Genomic DNA, 21179 nt, shown 5'->3' with positions numbered 1-21179 from the left:
TATACAGCTCCATTGTAGCGGTCTTGAATTGTGGTTTACTGTATGTTCCACTGCATTCTGCCATAAGACTGTCCTGCTCAGAAACGTGAGGGAGAGAATTTACAGTAAATACAAAGACAAATCAATTGTTTAAGAATATTCAAACTTTATTGATTTTAACATCTTGAATCTAATGGCAAAACTATAAAAGGCAAAACAAGATTCCAGGCAAAAAGGACACATCAAACAAGCATAAACCATTAGAGTAGTAGGCATCCTGACTATATGCAACAGCAAGTGTCTGTCAACACATTAACCTGTGTGTGTGTGTGTGTGTGTGTGAGAGAGCGAGAGGCATCCTGACTATATGCAACAGCAAGTGTCTGTCAACACATTAACCTGTGTGTGTGTGTGTGAGAGAGCGAGAGGAAATCTGAGGAATCATTCCATAAGACCTATGACTTTTATTCAACAGGACTTAGATCAAGGTGGCATGTGGACATTGTTAAAAAGCAACAAGGCAAAAAAAAAAAAAACACGGCTCCAGAGCTTCACACTAATAATGACAGCTGCCTCCAGAGCCAGAGACATGTAAAGGTCAGCCAACTGGGTACAATACTAACGTACACCGTTGTTCCAGAGAACGCTACATTCTAGGGTCAAGAATGTAAATTCCATTTTAGGTTGGAATGTAGGCAAGTCATGGAATGCTTGGTGACAATATTTAGGACAATTTGCCATACTATGCATGTCTGTGGCTCTGGCCAGCTGACCCATTCTTCTGTGTCTGGTTTAGGCTCCCAAAGCAAAGTGTGATTGAGAAAACGAAGACAACATTTATAAAATGCTCTTACAACACAAAGCATCTTTGATTTCATCTTTACAAGGGGTCTGAAAGTGCGGAGTCCCTTTGATATCTATTGGGTGTACTATCTCGTTACGACAAAAATAAAAACCTTCATTTATGTTCAACTGAGTAAGGCACTTTTCTTGAAAAGGTGCAGGGAGAGGAACTGTGTGACAGTCTACGGGCACAGGCAAAAATTGTCAACAATCAGAATATTTGTATCAGTTGCTGTGGGTACGTACTGGCGATGTCCTGTGACAGCTACTGAAAGAAAATACTATCTCACTGCAAGATGGTGCCTTTCTACGGTAGGCAGTCATTTTAAATCAGTTTCAAAAACAAACATTGTGTCCTTAGGACTATGGCAAAAAGAGAAATAACAGGGAAGTAACAGTCAGAATGCTGGATTGATTCACAAATGCTTATCAGTTGCCACAGCATACTGTGAAGCTGTGAATGCAGTCAAGGCAAAACTAGATTTATACTTCTGACTTGCCATAGTTCGGGGGTCTTTGGGACGTAGCCTAATGCCGTTGGGTGACTGTAGATGGATATTGTAAAAGGCATGCTTAAAGCAATCAAGAAAAAATACATAAAATCAGGGACAATGAAGGCCAAGGAAAGACGCATGCGCACATTTAAATGACATGGAGTGTGCTCATACAAAACAACCAAGTTATTATTTTTTTCCATCATCAGGAAAATATTGAGTTAAGAGTTCTCACAAGCATTCATACATTTTTGGAAGCAATACAAAAACGATAAGGCAAAAACTACAAAGCAAAGCTTCGTCAGTGCAACGCTCCATTTTCCATGCCAAGACTGAGGACTTTGGCTTTAATGCACATTTTTAGGCATACTCTCCACTAGCATACTGTTTGACAAATTCATCAAGTGGTTATTTTAATTTTAAGTATCTGAAGCCCCAAGAGCCTAATTCAAAATAAAATATTACAATTCCAAGCATTGGACATGCAAAAAATTACAAACAAAAACACAACCGAGTCTTGACATTGACATGCCACTGCAAGCGAAAGCTATTGATAAAACACTAAAAAAGATCCATCATCTTGCCTTTACACGATTGAAAGTGGAAACCTTGAAGGTAGATCAACTGAAGGACATGACAGCTCTATGTACAAGGTGGACATCACACTGTTAGCAGCAAGCTAATCAAAGAACTAGACATACTGTACGAGCACTACATTTGGGAAACCTACAGTGCTTTGAGAAAGTATTCAAAACTCTGGACTTTTTCTACAATTTGTTGTGTTACAAAGTGGGTGTAAAATTGATTTCATTCTATTTTTTTTTGCCAACGATCTAGACAAAATACGAACGTCAAAGCAGAAGAAAAATCCCCCAAAAACGTGTAGTTTTGCACACCTGGATTGTGCAATACGTGCACATTATTCAAGCTGTCTAGTTGGTTGTTGATCATTACTAGACAGCCATTTTCAAGTCTTGCCATAGATTTATGAGCAGATTTAAGTAAAAGCCCAACCAGGCCTCTCAGGAACATTCAAAGTTGTCTTGGTAGAAACTCCAGTGTATATTTGGCATTGTGTTTTAGGAATTGTCCTGCTGAAAGGTGAATTTGTCTCCCAGTGTCTGTTTGAAAGCAGACAACCAGGTTTCCCGCTATGATTTTACTTGTGCTTAGCTCTATTCCGTTTATTCTTATCCTAAAAAACTCCCTAGTCCTTGCCGAAGACAAGCATACCCATAGCATGATGTAGTCACCACCATGCTTGGAAATATGAAGAGTGGTACTCAGTGATGTGTTGGGAGTTTCCCCAAACATAATGCTTTGTATTCAGAACAAAGTGTAAAATGTATTTTGCAGTATTATTTTAGTGCCTTGTTGCAAACAGGATTCATGTTTTAGAATATGTTTTATTCCTGTACAGGCTTCCTTCTTTTCACTCTGTCAATTAGGTTAGTATTGCGGAGCAACTAGAATGTTGTTGATCCATCTTGGTTATTCCCATCAATCACTAAACTCTGTAACTGTTTTAGAGTCACCATTGGCCTCGTGGTGAAATCCCTGAGCGGTTTTCTTCCTCTCCAGCAACTGAGTTAGGAAGGACGCCTGCATCTTTGTAGTGACTGGCTGTATTGACACACCAGCCAAAGTGTAATCAATAACCACCATGCTCAAAGGAATATTCAAATGTCTACTTTAATTTTTTTTTTTACCCATCTTCCAATAGGTGCCCTTCTTTGTAAAACCTCTGGTCTTTGTGGTTGAATCTGTGCTTGAAATGAACTGTTTGACCGAGGGACCTTAGATAATTGTACGTGTGGGGTTTTAGAGATGGAGTAGTCATTTAAAAATCATGTTAAACACTATTATTGTGCACAGAGTGAGTCCATGTCATTTACATGACTCGTTAAGCACATTTTTACCCCTGAACTTATTTAGGCTTGCCATAACAAAGGGGTTGAATACCTTTCGACTCGAGACACTTCAGATTTTCATTTTTAATTAATTTGTAAACATTTCTAAAAACATAATTCCACTTCAACATTTTGGGTATTGTGTGCAGATCAGTGATACAAAATCTCAATTTAATCAATTTTAGGCTGTAACAACACAATGTGGAAAAAGTCAAGGGGTGTCAATACTTTGAAGGAACTCCTCTCCTTGGCACTGCACTTAAAAAAGACAGAGCTCACTGGGAGAAAAGAAAACTCCCAAAATGAAAAGGACGACATCTCAACATTGCGCCCATTTTAAGTTCAGGGATTAGTTAGTTTTGAAATGATCAAATAACTATCAGTTCAATTTATGCATGACTCCAGGAAAAAGACATTTATTAAGAACTAAGCAAAAATTATTCTTCACTGTTAATTTTCAAAACACAGGCTATAAGGTTGTGCCTGTACAATGAGGGGACTAGCACTAGGGCGCTGTGGGGAACATTCAAAACTTCTGCCTGCATAGGTGACATCTCAACCAATGCCAATATAATCAATTGATACTGTAATAGGTCTTCATCCATCAAAGACCAAGATGAGGAACTAACGTATCGGTCTACTCTTCAATAATAAAAGGCTATTCAGTCCAGCTGGGATACTAGGGTTCTGCTTTTCAGGGTTGGGCTCAATTCATTGCAATTATTCAGCAAGTTCAGGAAGTCAACTGAAATTGAAATCATTCCCAATCTTCTATGAGGAACATTTTGGAATTTCAGGTAACTACTTGGTTTGAGTGAATTTAAATGGGATTGAGAACCACCCTGGTTCTCTTCTCTCTGCTCATCACCAATATCAGCACCGCATTACCGTGCCTGTCACCAGACTGCTTTTACTTCACAACAACGACACTCAGGCCTCAGCTAGGAGGAAGAGGAGCAACATCATAATTCTCACTCATCCCCTCTTTAAGTCACATTTAACATTAAAGGCACTTTACTGCTATGACTGTACGCATCAATAAGGTGCAGACTGTCTTATCTTCATCTCTTTCCGTTCAACACTTGAATTCATAATTAGACTTATTTAATCATTCTCATATATTTACTACAATCTTTTATCTGTAGAACCTTTCGACCATTTCCCAAAGACGTGACTCATTGCGATTGCCTTCCTGTCAAGGGAAGATCTCAAGTCTACTGACTGGACTCTTCACTGTGATCCGTTTGGCTGAAGCCGATAAAGACAGAGGGGGTTGTAGAAAGGGGGATTGATTTGCGTGTATTGCATTGAGCTGCTCTCTTGGCAGCGTGTGGTGTGTGCTATGTCTTAACACCAAGGGTCTGACTCGTCCTCCGCTTCAGATGGAGGCATCTTCATACAGAATATAAACTTAAAGAATGGAGTACTGCTTCTAGTTCTCCTTTTGTTTGGACTTTCTATCATCATTTGATTATAACCCCTTTATATAGGTGTGAAAAACTCTGCCCAGATCTGTCCCACGACAAACAAGAATAAAAGCTATGCTGCAACCTCCAGTCATCAAATTCTGAAAAATAACAGGGGAGGGGACCTCTGTTTCTGAAGCGTTACCAAGGTGCATGAAGGCCACAAGCTAATGCCATGGCAGCCCCACTATATTCCAACAGAACAGAAAGTATTTTACATAAATGACCGTTGGCTCGTTTTACCAGGCCAGGCAGGTAAAACATTCAAATGAAGGGCCAGGGGAGAGGAGCAGGAAATTAGGCAGATTTTTCTCCAGTCACAATGACTAACTGAATGAGGAGAGGGGGAGAGAGGGGAGTAGGAGAGGGGAAACAGTGATGTAATTCTATGTGCTGAAGGCTGCACCAGGGTGTGAGAAATGCGTAGTGTACACATCCAGTAAAAGATGTGGCACAAGTGTGGGTGTGTACCACAGGAGGTTGGTGGCACCTTAATTGGGAGGACGGGTTCGTGCTAATGGCTAGAGTGGAATGGTATCCAATACATCCAACGCATGGTTCCCATGTGTTTGATGCCATTCCGTCTGCTCCGTTGCAGCCATTATTATGAGCCGTCTTCTCCTCAGCAGCCTTCTGTTGTGTGTATAGTTTACAGTCCATGTGTCTATTCAGGCTACAGGCCTAAACCACAAGTTGCCAGCACAATGCAATGAGGAGTGGGGATTGTGGGAGAAACACTGTTTGAGAGAATCACAACGGCCAGGGGTTAGGGGGTTGATATTAGGAGGTTCCAGCTGGCCCAGGAGGGGTGGGGGGCCAGAGTAGGTGTTGGTGTGGGTCCTTCAGAGGGTGTGGTAGTTGCGGTCCTTGGACTTGCAGAACTTGTAGAGGAAGAAGAGCACAGCCTGCAGGCCCAGGACCAGCACGATGCCCCCAATGAAGCTCGCTGCGTCAAACGTTGCCTTCTTATGAGGTGCAGGAGAGGGCACCACTGGTGACGCAGTGCTGTCTGCACAGGGTGGGAGTGAGAGCCAAGTCATACCACTGTATCACCACTAGCCTTTAGGGCCATGTAGAACCACAAATATATTGATAATACACTGGCGGAATTGACTTTTGATTCAGTAATATGATTTGATTTCAGACTGGGCTGGCATGGGAACTTACTTGAAGCAGTCGTTGTGTCAGAGACTGGGACGGTGCCGTTAGTGGGCAGGGCGGTTGGTACTGCAGTAGTCAGGTTAGCTGGACACAGCAGTAAGATATCAGTTTAATACCATTTCACCAATTACAAAAACAGTTGACCATTTCCCCATATTTAGGTTTGACATTACAACCATCCGGCCACCCAGTAGACACACACTGATTAGAAGGGAGCAGCTGAGAGGCTGGTTTTTGCTGGTTACCTGTGGTGGACTCAGTGGTGGAGCTGTTAGTGACATTGATGACCGTAGGGATAGCAGACATGGTGGGGGTAGTAGGTTTGGCTGAACTTGAAATTAAAGGCTCCACTGAAGAAACCGACACAGAGAAAGACAGAGTATAAAGCAGGGCTGTGACGATTTCAGTATTGCAATATTTTTTCCAAGGCAAAAATGAAAACACAAAGCAGACCTAACACTACAGTCCTGCTGTGCGTAAAATATTGTGCGCCATTGCTTGGGAAATAAACTCTGGACTCTGGATGAGAACCGTTCGTTTCCAACATTAGGGCTGTTAATCGAAAGAAGTTAAATCCACTTTGTGTTTTGTTTCCTTGCCATAATACTAATGAGTATCGCGATACTGGTATCATCCCGGGCCTAGTATAAAGCAGGGAAGAAAGAGACAGGCTACATCTGGATAGTCCCAAAATGCCTCCTGCATTCCCCTCCTGCCTTCCATTTTGATCTGACAGGATTTGGTAGGTGAATGTAATAGCGTGAATTCATTCAATTAGCTTTCACCCATCTAATCCTTTTGGACTGGTGGAAAGACAAGGGAGGAGGAAGGCAGCAACAAAGCAATTAGGAAAGGAGGGAAGCATTTCAGAGTATTGAGAGAAAGCAACTGACACCACATAACAGAGATATAGAATGTCTCCATATGCCTAGATCAGTCACTTTCTGTTGAAGGCCAGTCCTGTGTCATGTTAAATAAGTGACAGTGACTGGAATAACAAAGCACATGTAATCCCTCTGGAGAAGCCTTTAACTGAACCAGGTGATGGTATTGGACTTTACCTGAGCAGGTTTCATTGGAGCAGGCGCCTATGGTCATGTTCTGACTGTTTACGGAGGTGACGTTGACACAGGAGACATTGGAGACATCTGGAGTTGCTGTAACTGAACAGAGGGGATCAAAGGAACAAACAAGCACCAATGAAAGACTTAGTGCTCTATTGGAAAACTAAGACAAGAAAATGTGTTCAGGTGATCGGGAATCTTTAGGAAAAGTATATTAATCATGACACCATAGGGAACATGAGCCATTTAAGAACACAAGGGCTGCATTCCAAACATTTAAGACACACCCTATTCCCTCAGCCCTCAAATTAAGTGGACACTTCTGATGAGTATACACTTGCAGGGTAAGGGAGGAAGGAATGATTTTAAAAATGGACCGCCCTCGCACAGAAATTCGTCCCTCATTCATCCCGCGATGATTGTGTTTTCAGCCACCGGTAGCTTGTGGGTGCTTTACATATGCTACAGTCAATTATGATTGCACGTCTACTTAAAATGAACTGTATAAATAATTAATATATGCCTACTATATGATAGCTAGCAAATTAATTAGCTAACTAATGGTTACCCTGCCTAGCTGGAACTTCTGATGAAGGAAAATGTTTTATTTCTACATTTTCCAAAAACATCATTACATTTACAATGCCGTCATGTGCATTAGTAGCACAATTTATAACTTATTTACATTTGTTTTTACTTACACTTTAATGTTGACGTTTTCATTTTTGGCAGACGTTTCTTAGCGGACCGTCGCAAATTGAAAGAGAGTTTCAGTCCCCAAAGTGAACATAATTGTACACTCGCAAACGCGACTAAAAACAAGGGCAGAAGGGCTTACATTTTAAAACTCGCCTTGCTTGGCGAATCATTTGGACCGCCCTCCAAGATGGTGACAGCGATTCCCCCAAGGGCACAAGGCGAGGTTAAGTGGACGAGGGTGTGTCTTTTAAGAGTTTGAACCACAGCCAAGTATTATCTTGTTTTCAGTCAAATGGGATGGGCTTGTCAGCTCAGGAGTCTAGTGCGAGTTCAGTCATTCGCCTTCCTGGAAAGTCAGAAATCATAGCCAGCCCCCTCCCCCACTGCATGATCTTTCCCATTACTGATTAAGCCAAGGGGGTGGATAGATACACTACCTTTTCAAAAGTTTGGGGTCACTTAGAAATGCCCTTGTTTTTTTGAAAGAAAATTACATTTTTTTGTCCATTAAAATAACATTAAATTGATCAGAAATACAGTGTAGACAACGTTAATGTTGTAAATGACTATTGTTGCTGGAAACAGCAGATTTTACATGTGATATCTACAGAGACCCATTATTAGCAACCATCCTGTGTTCCAATGGCACATTGTGTTAGCTAATCCAAGTATCACTTTAAAAGGCTAATTGATCATTAGAAAACCCTTTTGTAATTACGTTAGCATAGTTAGCAAACTGTTGTGCTCCAATCAAGTTGTAGAAACATCAAGGATGATCAATGGAAACAGGATGCACCTAAGCTCAATTTCCAGTCTCATAGCAAAGCGTCTGAACACTTATAAGGTATGTTTTTTTTTTTATTATCAATTTGCAAAAACGTCATGAAATCCATTTTCGCTTTGTGATTATGGGGTATTGTGTAGATTTTTGTTTTGTTTTAAACCTACAGGTGATTTCTCTCATGCTCATACTGTTCTGAAACTTTGAGCACTGCCACTAACCTTGTCTTGAAGTTGAGAATCTTAATTGCATACTCCTCGCATTCTCTCCTTCTCAAAACCCCACTGGAGGAGCAGGTCAGACGGGAGGGACCTCTGGTTCTCTCATCCAGTGGGGTTTTGAGAAGGAGACGAGAGGACAAGAGGAGCATGCAATTAAGGTCATCCGTGTGTGACCCTACTCACTATCAGTGTGTGTGTGTAAGGCAGACTTTTCCATTGGTGGAGGGGGTAGAGGTGGCTGTTACCTCACAGGCAGCTATGAAAGGTGGAGCTCACTAACACACATTCCAGAAGGATCTTGACATCAGTGTGAGCCGAACCCACTGCAAGGGGCATCCAGTGAGAGATCGGAGGGAAGAGGATTGTCAGAGGGGAATTCCTTAAAGAGCCAAGTGCTGCATAACGCTTTATGTTTCTTACATTCAGACCAGTACACTTTGAGCTAAACCAGCTGACACGTGTAGCTCATTGGGATTAAACTACAGCCTTCAGAACAAAAATGGAGCCCCTCTGACACCTATGCGTTTACATGAAATCCCTAAACCAATGATCAATCTGGTAATAACAGTGGGGCTTGCAGTAACTCACCACAATGAGCTGGGTCATTACCTAGGCCTAAGTGAGCTGGGTCTGTATTGTAGCCAACTTTAGAATGTCCCTCTCCACAGTCAGTCTGTGTGAACTTCCAGATTTAGTTCATATCTAATTGGTGATCCTGTTGTAGGGCTTGTGAAAAGCAATAGTTCAGACCTCCGACCTACTGTGTGGTGAGAGACGGTTAGTTCTGGTGTGAGAGAGAGAGACTACAGAGTTATTAGTTCTGGTGTGTGACAGCACTGTGAGGATTTTGTCTGTCAGTCATTAACCAGGTTTCCATCCACAGATTTTAATCAGAATAAAGTCATACCTTATTAAAAAAATATATCATTCACGACAGCTGTGATGGAAACAAGTAATTAAGGTACAATTAATTAATTAAATATATATATATATATGCGACAGAACTGGTTTGTTCGACATGGTGGGATCTTTGTCTTGTAAAATGAATTACGGGAGAAATGGAGGTGGAAACACCTTTATGTGCAAATATTGATATCAAATTGTATTAGTCACATGTGCCGAATACAACAGACCTTACAGTGAAATGCTAAATTACAAGACCCTAACCAACAACGCAGTAAAAAAAATACATACAGATAAGAAATGAAAGTAAAACAGTAAAATAACAATAGCGAGACTATATACAGGGGGGTACCGGTACAGTCAATGTGCGGGGGCACCGGTTAGTTGAGGTAGTATGTACATGCAGGTAAAGTTATTAAAAGTGACTATGCTTAGATGATAACAGAGTAGCAGTGGTGTAAAGGGGGTGGGGGGGGGGGGCAATGCAAATAGCCTGGGAGGCCATTTGATTAGATGTTAGAGTCTTTAGGCTTGGGGTTAGAAACTGTTTAGAAGTCTCTTGGACCTAGACATGCCGCTCCAGTAGCGCTTGCCGTGCGGTAGCAGAGAGAACAGTCTATGACTAGGGTGGCTGGAGTCTTTGACAATTCTTAGGGCCTTCCTCTGACACCGCTTGGTATAGAGGTCCTGGATGGCAGGACGCTTGGCCCCAGTGATGTACTGGGCCGTACGCACTACCCCCTGCACCTTGCGGTCGGAGGCCAAGCAGTTGCCATACCAGGCAGTGATGCAACCATGCTCTCGATGGTGCAGCTGTAGAACCTTTTGAGGATCTGAGGACCAATGTCAAAATTTCAGTCTCCTGTGTGGGAATAGGCTTTGTCGTGCCCTCCTCACGACTGTCTTGGTGTGCTTGGACCATGTTAGTTTGTTGGTTATGTGGACACCAAGGAATTGAAGCTCTCAATCTGTTCCACTGCAGGCCTGTTGATGAGAATGGGGGCATGCTCGGTCCTCCTTTTCCTCTAGTCCACAATCATCTCCTTTGTCTTGATGACGTTGAGGGATAGGTTGTTGTCCTGGCACCACACGGCCAGGTGTCTGACCTCTCTATAGGATGTCTTACCATTGTCGGTGATCAGGCCTACCACTATTGTGCCATCGGCAAACTTGGTGTTGGAGTCGTGCTTGGCCGTGCAGTCATGAGTGAACAGGGAGTACAGGAGGGGACTGAGCACGAACCCCTGAGGGGCCCCTGTGTTGAGGATCAGCATGGTGGATGTGTTGTTACCTACCCTTACCACCTGGGGGCGGCCTGTCAGGAAGTCCAGGATCCAGTTGCAGAGGGAGGTGTTCAGTCCCGGGGTCCTTAGCTTAGTGATGAGCTTTGAGGGCACTATGGTGTTGAACACTAAGCTGTAGTCACATAGGTGTTCCTTTTGTCCAGGTGGGAAAGGACAGTGTGGAGTGCAATAGAGACTGCGTAATCTGTGGATCTGTTACGAGTGATATACAAAATTGGAGTGGGTCTAGGGTTTCTGGGATAATGGTGTTGATGTGAGCCATGATCACCCTTTCAAAGCACTTCATGGCTACAGACGTGAGTGCTACGGGTCGGTGGTCATTTAGGCAGGTTACCTTAGTGTTCATGGGCACAGGCACTATGGTGATCTGTTTGAAACATGTAGGTATTACAGACTCGGACAGAGAGAGGTTGAAAATGTCAGTGAAGACACTTGAAAATTAGTCAGCGCATGCTTGCAGTACCTGTCCTGGTAAACCGTCTGAACCTGCGGCCTTGTGAATGTTGACCTGTTTTAAGGGCTTATTCACGTCGGCTGCGGAGAGCGTGATCACAGTCTTACAGAACAGCTGATGCTCTCATGCATGTTTCAGTTCCATTTGCCTCGAAGCGAGCACAGAAGTAGTTTAGCTCGTCTGGTAGGCTTGTCACTGGGAATCTCTCGACTGTGCTTCCCTTTGTAGTCTGCAATGGTTTGCAAGCCCTGCCACATCCGACGAGCATCAGAGCCGGTGTAGGACGATTCGATCTTAGCCCTGTATTGACGCTTTGCCTGTTTGATTGTTCATCGGAGGGCATAGCGGGATTTCTTATAAGCTTCCGGATTAGAGTCTCGCTTCTTGAAAGCAGCAGCTCTAGCCTTTAGCTCAGTGCGGATGTTGCCTGTAATCCTTCTGGTTGGGGCATGTACGTACGGTCACTGGGGACGACGTCGTCGATGCCAATGACTGATGTGGTGTACTCAATGCCATTGGAGGAATCCCGGAACATATTCTAGTCTGTGCTAGCAAAACAGTCCTGTAGCTTAGCATCTGCTTCATCTGACCACTTTTAAAAATTGATCTAGTCACTGGTACTTCCTGCCTTCATTTTTGCTTGTAAGCAGGAATAAGAAGGATATAATTATGGTCAGATTTGCCACATGGAGGGTGAGGGAGAGCTTTGTATGTGTCTCTGTGTGTGGAGTAAAGGTGGTCCAGAGATTTTTTTCTTCTGGTTGCACATTCAACATGCTGATAGAAATGTGGTAAAATGGATTTAAATCCCCAGCTACTATGAGCGCTGCCTCTGGGTGAGCATTTTCTTGTTTGCTTATGGCAGAATACAGATGAACACACAATCTACCTAGATAGTTTTACAGCTTATCATGAGATACTCTACCTCAGGCGAGCAAAACCTCCAGACTTCCTTAGATCTCATGCGCCAGCTGTTATTTACAAAAATACATAGCCCGCCACCCCTTGTTTTACCAGACGCTGCTGTTCTAACCTGCCGGTACAGCGTATAAGCAGCCAGCTGAATGTTCATAGTGTAGTCGTTCAGCCATGACTCTGTGAAGCATAAGATATTACAGTTTTGAAACACTTTTAGTGTCGCTGATGCATACAAGCCGCTGATGCACGCCTTTGGAACATGATACGAATAAAATGTACAGTTGAAGTCCTAAGTTTACATACACCTTAGCCAAATACATTTAAACTGAGTTTTTCACAATTCCTGACATTTAACCCTAGTAAAATTTCCCCGTCTTAGGTCAGTTAGGATCACCACTTTATTTAAGAATGTGAAATGTCAGAATAATAGTACAGAGAATTATTTATTTCAGCTTATATTTCTTTCATCACACTCCCAGTGTGTCAGAAGTTTACATGCTACCAAATACAAATTGTGTATTGCCTTTAAAATTGTTTAACTTGGGTCAAACATTTAGGGTAGCCTTCCACAACCATCCTACAATAAGTTGGGTGAATTTTGGCCCATTCCTCCTGACAGAGCTGGTGGAACTGTCAGGTTTGTAGGCCTCCTTGCCTCATTTTCTACAGGATTGAGGTCAGGGCTTTATGATGGCCACTCCAATACCTTGACTTTGTTGTCCTTAAGCCATTTTGCCACAACTTTGAAAGTATGCTTGGGGTCATTGTCCATTTGGGACCAAGCTTTAACTTCCTGACTGATGTCTAAAGATGTTGCTTCAATATATCCACATCATTTTCACTTTTCATGATGCTATCACCCCCGTGCTTCACGGTTGGGATGGTGTTCTTCAGCTTGCAAGCATCCCCCTTTTCCCTCCAGACATTATGATGGTCATTATGGCCAAACAGTTCTATATATATATATTTTTGTCCCCATGTGCAGTTGCAAACCGTAGTCTGGCTTTTTTATGGCGGGTTTGTAGCACTGGCTTCTTCCTTGCTGAGTGGCCTTTCAGGTTATGTCGATATAGGACTCATTTTACTGTGGATATAGATACTTTTGTACCCATTTCCTCCAGCATCTTCACAAGGTCCTTTGCGGTTGTTCTGGGATTTAGTTGCATTTTTCACACCAAAGTACATTCATCTCTAGGAGTAAGACCGAGTCTCATTCCTGAGTGGTATGACAGCTGCATGGTCCCATGGTGTTTATACTTGCCTACTATTGTTTGTACAGATGAACGTGGTACATTCAGGCATTTGGAAATTGCTCCCAAGGATGAACCAGACTTGTGGAGGTCTACATTTTTTTGGGATATCTTTTGATTTTCCCATGATGTCAAGCAAAGAGGCACCGAGTTTGAAGGTAGGCCTTGAAATACATCCACAGGTACACCTCCGATTCACTCAAATTATGTCAATAAGCCTATCAGAAGCGTCTAAAGCCATGACATCATTTTCTGGAATTTTCCAAGCTGTTTAAAGGCACAGTCAACTTAGTGTATGTAAACTTCTGACCCACTGGAATTGTAATACAGTCAGTTTATAAGTCAAATATATCTGTCTGTAAACAATTGTTGGAAAAATGACTTGTCATGCACAAAGTAGATGCCCTAACTGACTTGCCAAAACTATAGTTTGTTAACAAGAAATTTGTTGAGTGGTTGAAAAACGAGTTTTAATGACTCCGACCTAAGTGTATGTAAACTTCCCGACTTCAACTCTATTTCAGTAAAACAGGATAGGAGTATGTTATCTGGCTATACGCCATGCCATAGGCCAGGATTGCCCAATTGGCGGCCCACGGGCCTAATTTGGCCCGCTTACGCTCCGTTCCTTGCCTCAGGATGCACACGCTGGTCTCTTTTCAAGTGATCATATTTCATCCTAATATGCAACATGTTTCGATTCAGAAGGGCCTATTAACAAATGGGCAGGAGCAGGATAAAAAATAAAAGATGTCCATATGCACTCAAATAGCAAATGGAAGCTGCTGTCCCGCAGATCATTTTTCAAATCATGCCGGGTAGGCTACGCCGGTTTTATAGTGCAGCTGAGAAATAAATACAGTAGCAGCTGGGATCATCCTCTTTTTAGTGGCAACTGCCAAAACTGAGGGCCTACACTCAGCTCAGTCCACATAATCATGGAGGATAATGTGCCTGAATAGAAGGTTCCAACTTACCACACCCACAATTCAGATAGTCCTATAATACTGTTTATGTTGAAGTAAATTATGCAAATCATGATGACAGACACACAGGCTCTCTCTAAAAACATCCCACAACCCTACATAGCTTAAATGGCACCTCCTAAAACACACAATCGGATATGCTCTGCTTCTTCTCAGCATCACACACACACACAGGCACGCACATACCTGGGAATGACGCACCTGTTCACCTTTATTACTCAACAGTGTGTCATGGGCAATGATCTGGGCTTGGCTTAAAAACCCAATTAAAAACAACCTGTAACCGCAATTCACTGGGCTGATAACATCCACAGGCAAACAGAGTTACGATGCGGCAGTCAGAGCAGCAGGCTGGCTATATAAACACTTAAACTAGGTGGTTAGAGCCCTGAATGCTGATTGATATACCACGTCTGTCAGCCAGACCATATACCACGGGTATGACAAAACATTATTTTTACTGCTCTAATTACATTGATAACCAGTTAATAATAGCAATAATGCAGCTCGAGGGTTTGTGGTATATGGCACTCCGCAATGTCGTGCCTAAGAACAATCCTTAGGCGTGGTATACTGGCCATATACCACACCCCCTCGTGCCTTATTGTTTAATTATAGTGTATGACTCAGGCATCTAGGAGCTTAGTATATCACACCATCGACCAAAGCCTAAAAACGAACAAACCTCCCCACTGGAGATTGAGACCACAATATCAAGACATTTATCATGAGTCTGACCAGGTATTGCCATTATCGTAATGAGATAATTGTGTAGCAAAGTGTTCTTGTCCAAGGATCAGCAGATATATCTCTACTCTCTAAAATGGAAGAAATTTGGCTAAATGTCCTAATAGCTTCCTTAACTACATAAGCAGACACTTTTACTAAGGACACACATTTCTCTGTTCACTGCATTGCCCAAATGGCCCATTGTCCCTGTCTTTGACTTGCATCTCAAAATGGCTACCTCTTGATCCTTTGGAATGACATTGTCAAAAAACAGAATCAACTGGCTTACAAGGTACCTGAAAGATAACGATACTGTCTGGTAGTTTAATGTTCCTAAATTAAAAGTTCAGTATGGCTCAGGAAATTGTAGGCTTAAGCTTACATGCCAAAATGTATGACTCTTCACCACAATATCATGCATGCAGGAGCAGGAAAAGTAGGTACTTACATGTGCAGTTCATCCATTGACAGTCACCAACACATGCGCCACAATCAAATGTAGCACATTCAACTGAAACGGGAAACATCAATTAACATAAGTAATTACAAGTGTATAACTAAGGTTAGATGTAATAGAGGGAATTTGCCCAACTTTGACGCATATAGACCTAATTGGACCTGCCAGGGAGATATTTACTAGGCAAAACATTACTCATCAAATGTATGCAACGTTAAATCGATAGTCACAGGGAGTGGTAAAGTTACTCAGCGATTCCTTGTACACGAAATCAGTCTAACGTTACGAGGTGAGAAAGGTCATGTCAACATCAAGTGCATTACATTTAAAATACCTGTGTCAATGAGGGACTTTAATATTGTCCCTCTGTTCGTGTGACTTGTGTAGCTTCATAGCTAACTAACTAGAGCTTCATAACGCAACATAACTCTAATGTGACGCAAGGCTGACAGGCTTGTTGTTGCATATGATAACAGCCAGCTGGACATGGGCAATGAGAGAATAGCTGGCCGATTCACTAACCATCCATTTTCGAAAGTTGTTGTGAAAGGGTAAATTAAAAGTGACACATTTGCCTGTAAGTTCAGGGTTGCTGGCTAGCGTTAGTATTTGTTTTTTCTAAAAGCTAGTTGGAGGACGATAACGTGGGCTGCTTGATATGTCGCGCGCGCGCAGCTAGCTGGCTAAACTCCTCACATATCCTTAGAAAAACCAACTAGCTTGACATGATTTGACAACACGTGGAATTCGCACAAATAATTTGAACAAACTGTTTGCAGTCACATTCGGGGGAACTAGATAGACATGTGACATAAATATGCACTCAAACGTCTCGCGCAGTTACCTCTCCTTAGTTAGCTAGCTAACGTTAGCTCGCTCGCTGGCTTTCCAATGCAGAAAGCGCAAGAACAGGTTGTGCTGTGCTTTGTAGGTCGCAAACTTACCTACGTCTGCAGTTGTTGTTGCACTCACCAATGCGAGTACCAATGTAACGTACACAAGTTTTAAAAACATGTTGTTTAATTTCTATTTTTCCTCAATTTGTTCTACCCGAATTTTAGTCGCGAGAGATCTGGATATCTGCTGGATACGGGGCTTGTTGCTAACTTGCTACTTCCTTCTACACAGGTCATGTGGCACTTTTTATTGCTTGCTTGCAGGGAGGGGTAAATAGATGTGTCGTGAAGTGAGACGTCCAGTACTGACTTTATTTCACAGTATGGCCTAGGCCTACTGTGCTTAAAAACACGGACCTCCTGTTTATATTACTTCACTGCAGAGTGGCACAGTTATAATAACTTGTCTCGGGTAAGTGGCAACGTGTTTTCTTCTGAAAGAAACTTACACCTGTCATGAATCACAATTAAAATAACCAGATGATTTAATTATTGCGTATCATCTGCTGATATAGAATCACTTGCAAATTGTTGATGAAACAAACAGATAATACATTCCAACCAACTCACAGCCCCTTGTTATAACTATTTTATTTTATTATGTTCTGACTGTACACTACAGTGCAGGAATTTGGACAGCAGGCCTACTGTTTTTGTGGCCTCTTAGGTCAAGATACCATTTCCTGTATAGTCTACCACCACAAAATCACATATCTAGAGGACTAGAAATGCCACAAGTCTTTTGTTTTGACTAGTCTGCTTTCATTTACTCAAAGAGGAGGGATTGAATCAACAAACAAGTCATTTTTAGGGGGGAATGATTGTTTCACATATACAGGGTACACTACATCTCTATCTAGCTTTCATTTCCGGTGAGAAAAAAGCTACAGTTGAAGTCTTAAGTTTACATACACTTAGGTTGGAGTCATTAAAAGTAGTTTTTCAACCACTCAACACATTTCTTGTTAACAAACTATAGTTTTGGTAAGTGGGTTAGGATATCTACTTTCTGCATGTCACAACTAACAATTGTTTACAGACTGATGATTTCACTTATAACTCACTGTATCACAATTCCAGTGGGTCAGAAGTTTACATATACTAAGTTGACTGTGCCTTTAAACAGCTTGGAAAATTCCAGAAAATGATGTCATGGCTTTAGAAGCTTCTGATAGGCTAATTGACATCATTTGAGTCAATTGGAGGTGTACCTGAGGCTGTATTTCAAGGCCTACCTTCAAACTCAGTGCCTCTTTGCTTGACATCATGTGAAAATCAAAAGAAAAATAAATAATTGTAGACCTCCACAAGTCTGCTTCATCCTTGGGAGCAATTTCCAAACGCCTGAAGGTACCACGTTCATCTGTACAAACAATAGAAGTATAAACACCATGGGACCACGCAGCCGTCATACCGCTCAGGAAGGAGGCGCGTTCTGTCTCCTAGAGATGAACGTACTTTGGTGCGAAAAGTGCAAATCAATCCCAGAACAACAGCAAAGGACCATGTGAAGATGCTGGAGAAAATGGGTACAAAAGTATCTGTCCACAGTAAAACAAGTCCTATATTGACATAACCTGAAAGGCCGCTCAGCAAGGAAGAAGCCACTGCTCCAAAACCGCCATAAAAAAGCCAGACTACGGTTTGCAACTGCACATGGGGACAAAGATCCTACTTTTTGGAGAAATGTCCTCTGGTCTGATGAAACAAAAATAGAACTGTTTGGTCATAATGATCATCGTTATGTTTGGAGGAAAAAGGGGGAGGCTTGCAAGCCGAAGAACACCATCCCAACCGTGAAGCACAGGGGTGGCAGCATCATGTTGTCCATGTGCTTTGCTGCAGGAGGGACTGGTGCACTTCACAAAATAGATGGCATCATGAGGTAGGACAATTATGTGGATATATTGAAGAAAATCTCAAGACATCAGTCAGGAAGTTAAAGCTTGGTCTCAAATGGGTCTTCCAAATGGATAATGACCCCAAGCATACATTTTGCCAAAGTTGTGGCAAAATGGCTTAAGGACAACAAAGTCAAGGTATTGGAGAGGCCATCTCAAAGCCCTGACCTAAATCCTATAGAAAATTTGTGGGCAGAACTGAAAAGGCGTGTGCAAGCAAGGAGGCCTACAAACCTGACTCAGTTACACCAGCTCTGTCAGGAGGAATGGGCCAAAATTCACCAAATGTATTGTGGGAAGCTTGTGGAGGGCCACCCGAAACATTTGACCCAAGTTCAACAATTTAAAGGCAATGCTACCAAATACTCATTGAGTGTATGTAAACTTCTGACCCACTGGGAATGTGATGAAAGAAATAAAAGCTGAAATAGATCATTCTCTCTACTATTATTCTGACATTTCACTTTCTTACAATAAAGTGGTGATCTTAACTGACCTAAGACAGGGATTTTTTTTATAGGAATTAAATGTCAGGAATTGTGAAAAACTGAGTTTAAATGTATTTGGCTAAGGTGTATGTAAACTTCCAACTTCCAACTTCAACTATATATATATATATATATATATATATATATATATATATATATATATATATATATACACAAAACTGTATATATATATGGACGCCCCTTCAAATGAGTGGATTCAGCTATTTCAGCCACATCCGTTGCTGACTGGTGTATAAAATTGAGCGCACAGCAAGCCAAGCAATCTCCATAGAAAACATTTGTAGTGGAATGGCATTACTGAAGAGCTCAGTGACTTTTAACGTGGCACCGTCATAGGATTCAATCTTTCCAACAAGTCCGTTTGTCCAATTTCTGCCCTGCTAGAGCTGCCCAAGTCAACTGTAAGTGCTGTTATTGTGAAGTGGCAATGTCTAGGAGAAACAGCGGCTCAGCTGCAAAATGGTAGGCCACACAAGCTCACAGAACGGGACTGCCGAGTGTTGAAGCGGGAAAAAATATGTCCTCGGTTGCAACACTCACTACTAACTGCCTCTGGAAGCAACGTCAACACAATAACTGTTCGTTGGGAGTAAAGCTCGCTGCTACTGGACTCTAGAGCAGTGGAAACGCGTTCTCTGGAGTGATGAATCACGCCAGGAGAACACTACCTGCCCCAATGCATAGTGTCAACTGCAAATTTTGGTGGAAGAGGAATAATGGTCTGGGGCTGGCAGTATAGATACTTTTGTACCTATTTCCTCCAGCATCTTCACAAGGTCCTTTGCTGTTGTTCTGGGATTTAGTTGCATTTTTCACACCAAAGTACATTCATCTCTAGGAGTAAGACCGCATCTCATTCCTGAGTGGTATGACAGCTGCATGGTCCCATGGTGTTTATACTTGCCTACTATTGTTTGTACAGATGAACGTGGTACCTTCAGGCATTTGGAAATTGCTCCCAAGGATGAACCAGACTTGTGGAGGTCTACATTTGTTTTTGAGATCTTTTGATTTTCCCATGATGTCAAGCAAAGAGGCACCGAGTTTGAAGGTAGGCCTTGAAATACATCCACAGGTACACCTCCGATTCACTCAAATTATGTCAATAAGCCTATCAGAAGCGTCTAAAGCCATGACATCATTTTCTGGAATTTTCCAAGCTGTTTAAAGGCACAGTCAACTTAATGTATGTTTTGGTGGAACTGCAAATTTTGGTGGAAGAGGAATAATGGTCTGGGGCTGTTTTTAATTGTTCGGCCACTTAGTTTCAGTGAAGGTAAATCTTAATGCTACAGCATACAATGACATTCTAGATTATTCTGTGCTTCCAACTTTGTGGCAACAGTTTGGGGAAGGCCCTTTCCAGTTTCAGCATGACAATGGCCCCGTGCACAAAGTGAGGTCCATACAGAAATGGTTAGTCAAGATCGGTGTGGAAGAACTTGACTGCCCTGCCCTGACCTCAACCCAATCAAACACCTTTGGGATGAATTGGAACACTGACTGCGAGCTAGGCCTAATCACCCAACATCAGTGCCGACCTCACTAATGCTCTTTTGGCTGAGTGGAAGAAAGTCCCCGCAGCAATGTTCCAACATCTAGTGGAAAGCCTTCCCAGAAGAGTGGAGGCTGTTATAGCAGCAAAGGGGGGACCAACTCCATATCAATGCCCATGATTTTGGAATGAGATGTTCGATGAGCAGGTGTCCACATACTTTTGGTTATGTAGAGTATTTACAAACATGCTATTACAGAAACATAAAGAAAACAACAGAGTTCCCAGGCAAGGCTGCCAGTTGTTTGGTTGGCATAAACCAGAGAAAAACAGGGTAGGTCTTTCAACAACCCCTCACCCAGATTTGTGTGGTGTAAATAGATTTGCACCCGCTTAATCATCCTGTGGTGTGGTGAATTAAAACTGATAAACAAAAGGGTTTTAGGACATCAGTAAAAAAACTAGTTAAGCAAACGAATATGTACTGTACACCATGTATATTAGATTGAAGTATATTGCAAAATATGTTTGTGTGGGGATTGATGTGGAGAGTCCGTCATGGTCTGGGGCGGTGTGTCACAGCATCATCGGACTGAGCTTGTTGTCATTGCAGGCAATTTCAACGCTTTGCGTTACAGGGAAGACATTCTCCTCCCTCATGTGGTACCCTTCATGCAGGCTCATCCTGACATGACCCTCCAGCAAGACAATGCCACCAGCCATACTACACGTTCTGTGTGTAATTTCCTGCAAGAACAG

General features: G+C 42.3%; 1 protein-coding gene across 3 annotated transcripts; it reads right to left on the bottom strand.

The window, feature by feature from the left end:
* Positions 1–125: 125 nt before the first annotated feature.
* Positions 126–16851, bottom strand: LOC109866394 (sialomucin core protein 24). Of its 3 annotated transcripts, XM_020455048.2 has the most exons (6): positions 16564–16851; positions 15611–15673; positions 6915–7016; positions 6099–6203; positions 5860–5937; positions 126–5701 (listed from the first exon to the last, which is right to left on the bottom strand). In XM_020455048.2, exons 1-6 carry the CDS (start codon positions 16631–16633, stop codon positions 5535–5537), a joined length of 585 nt encoding a protein of 194 aa, XP_020310637.1. In that variant the 5' UTR covers positions 16634–16851; the 3' UTR covers positions 126–5534. The 3 variants fall into 3 exon arrangements, with proteins under 3 accessions (XP_020310637.1, XP_020310638.1, XP_020310639.1); XM_020455049.2 differs by lacking the exon at positions 6099–6203 and having other exon boundaries at positions 16564–16817; XM_020455050.2 differs by lacking the exons at positions 15611–15673; positions 16564–16851 and adding an exon at positions 7619–8066.
* Between the last annotated feature and the right edge of the window lie 4328 nt (positions 16852–21179).

Source organism: Oncorhynchus kisutch, linkage group LG21 (genome assembly GCF_002021735.2).
Source record: "Oncorhynchus kisutch isolate 150728-3 linkage group LG21, Okis_V2, whole genome shotgun sequence".
Taxonomy (NCBI): domain Eukaryota; kingdom Metazoa; phylum Chordata; class Actinopteri; order Salmoniformes; family Salmonidae; genus Oncorhynchus; species Oncorhynchus kisutch.
Note: the sequence above shows the minus strand (reverse complement) of the source record. Positions and strands in the feature narration are given on the sequence as shown.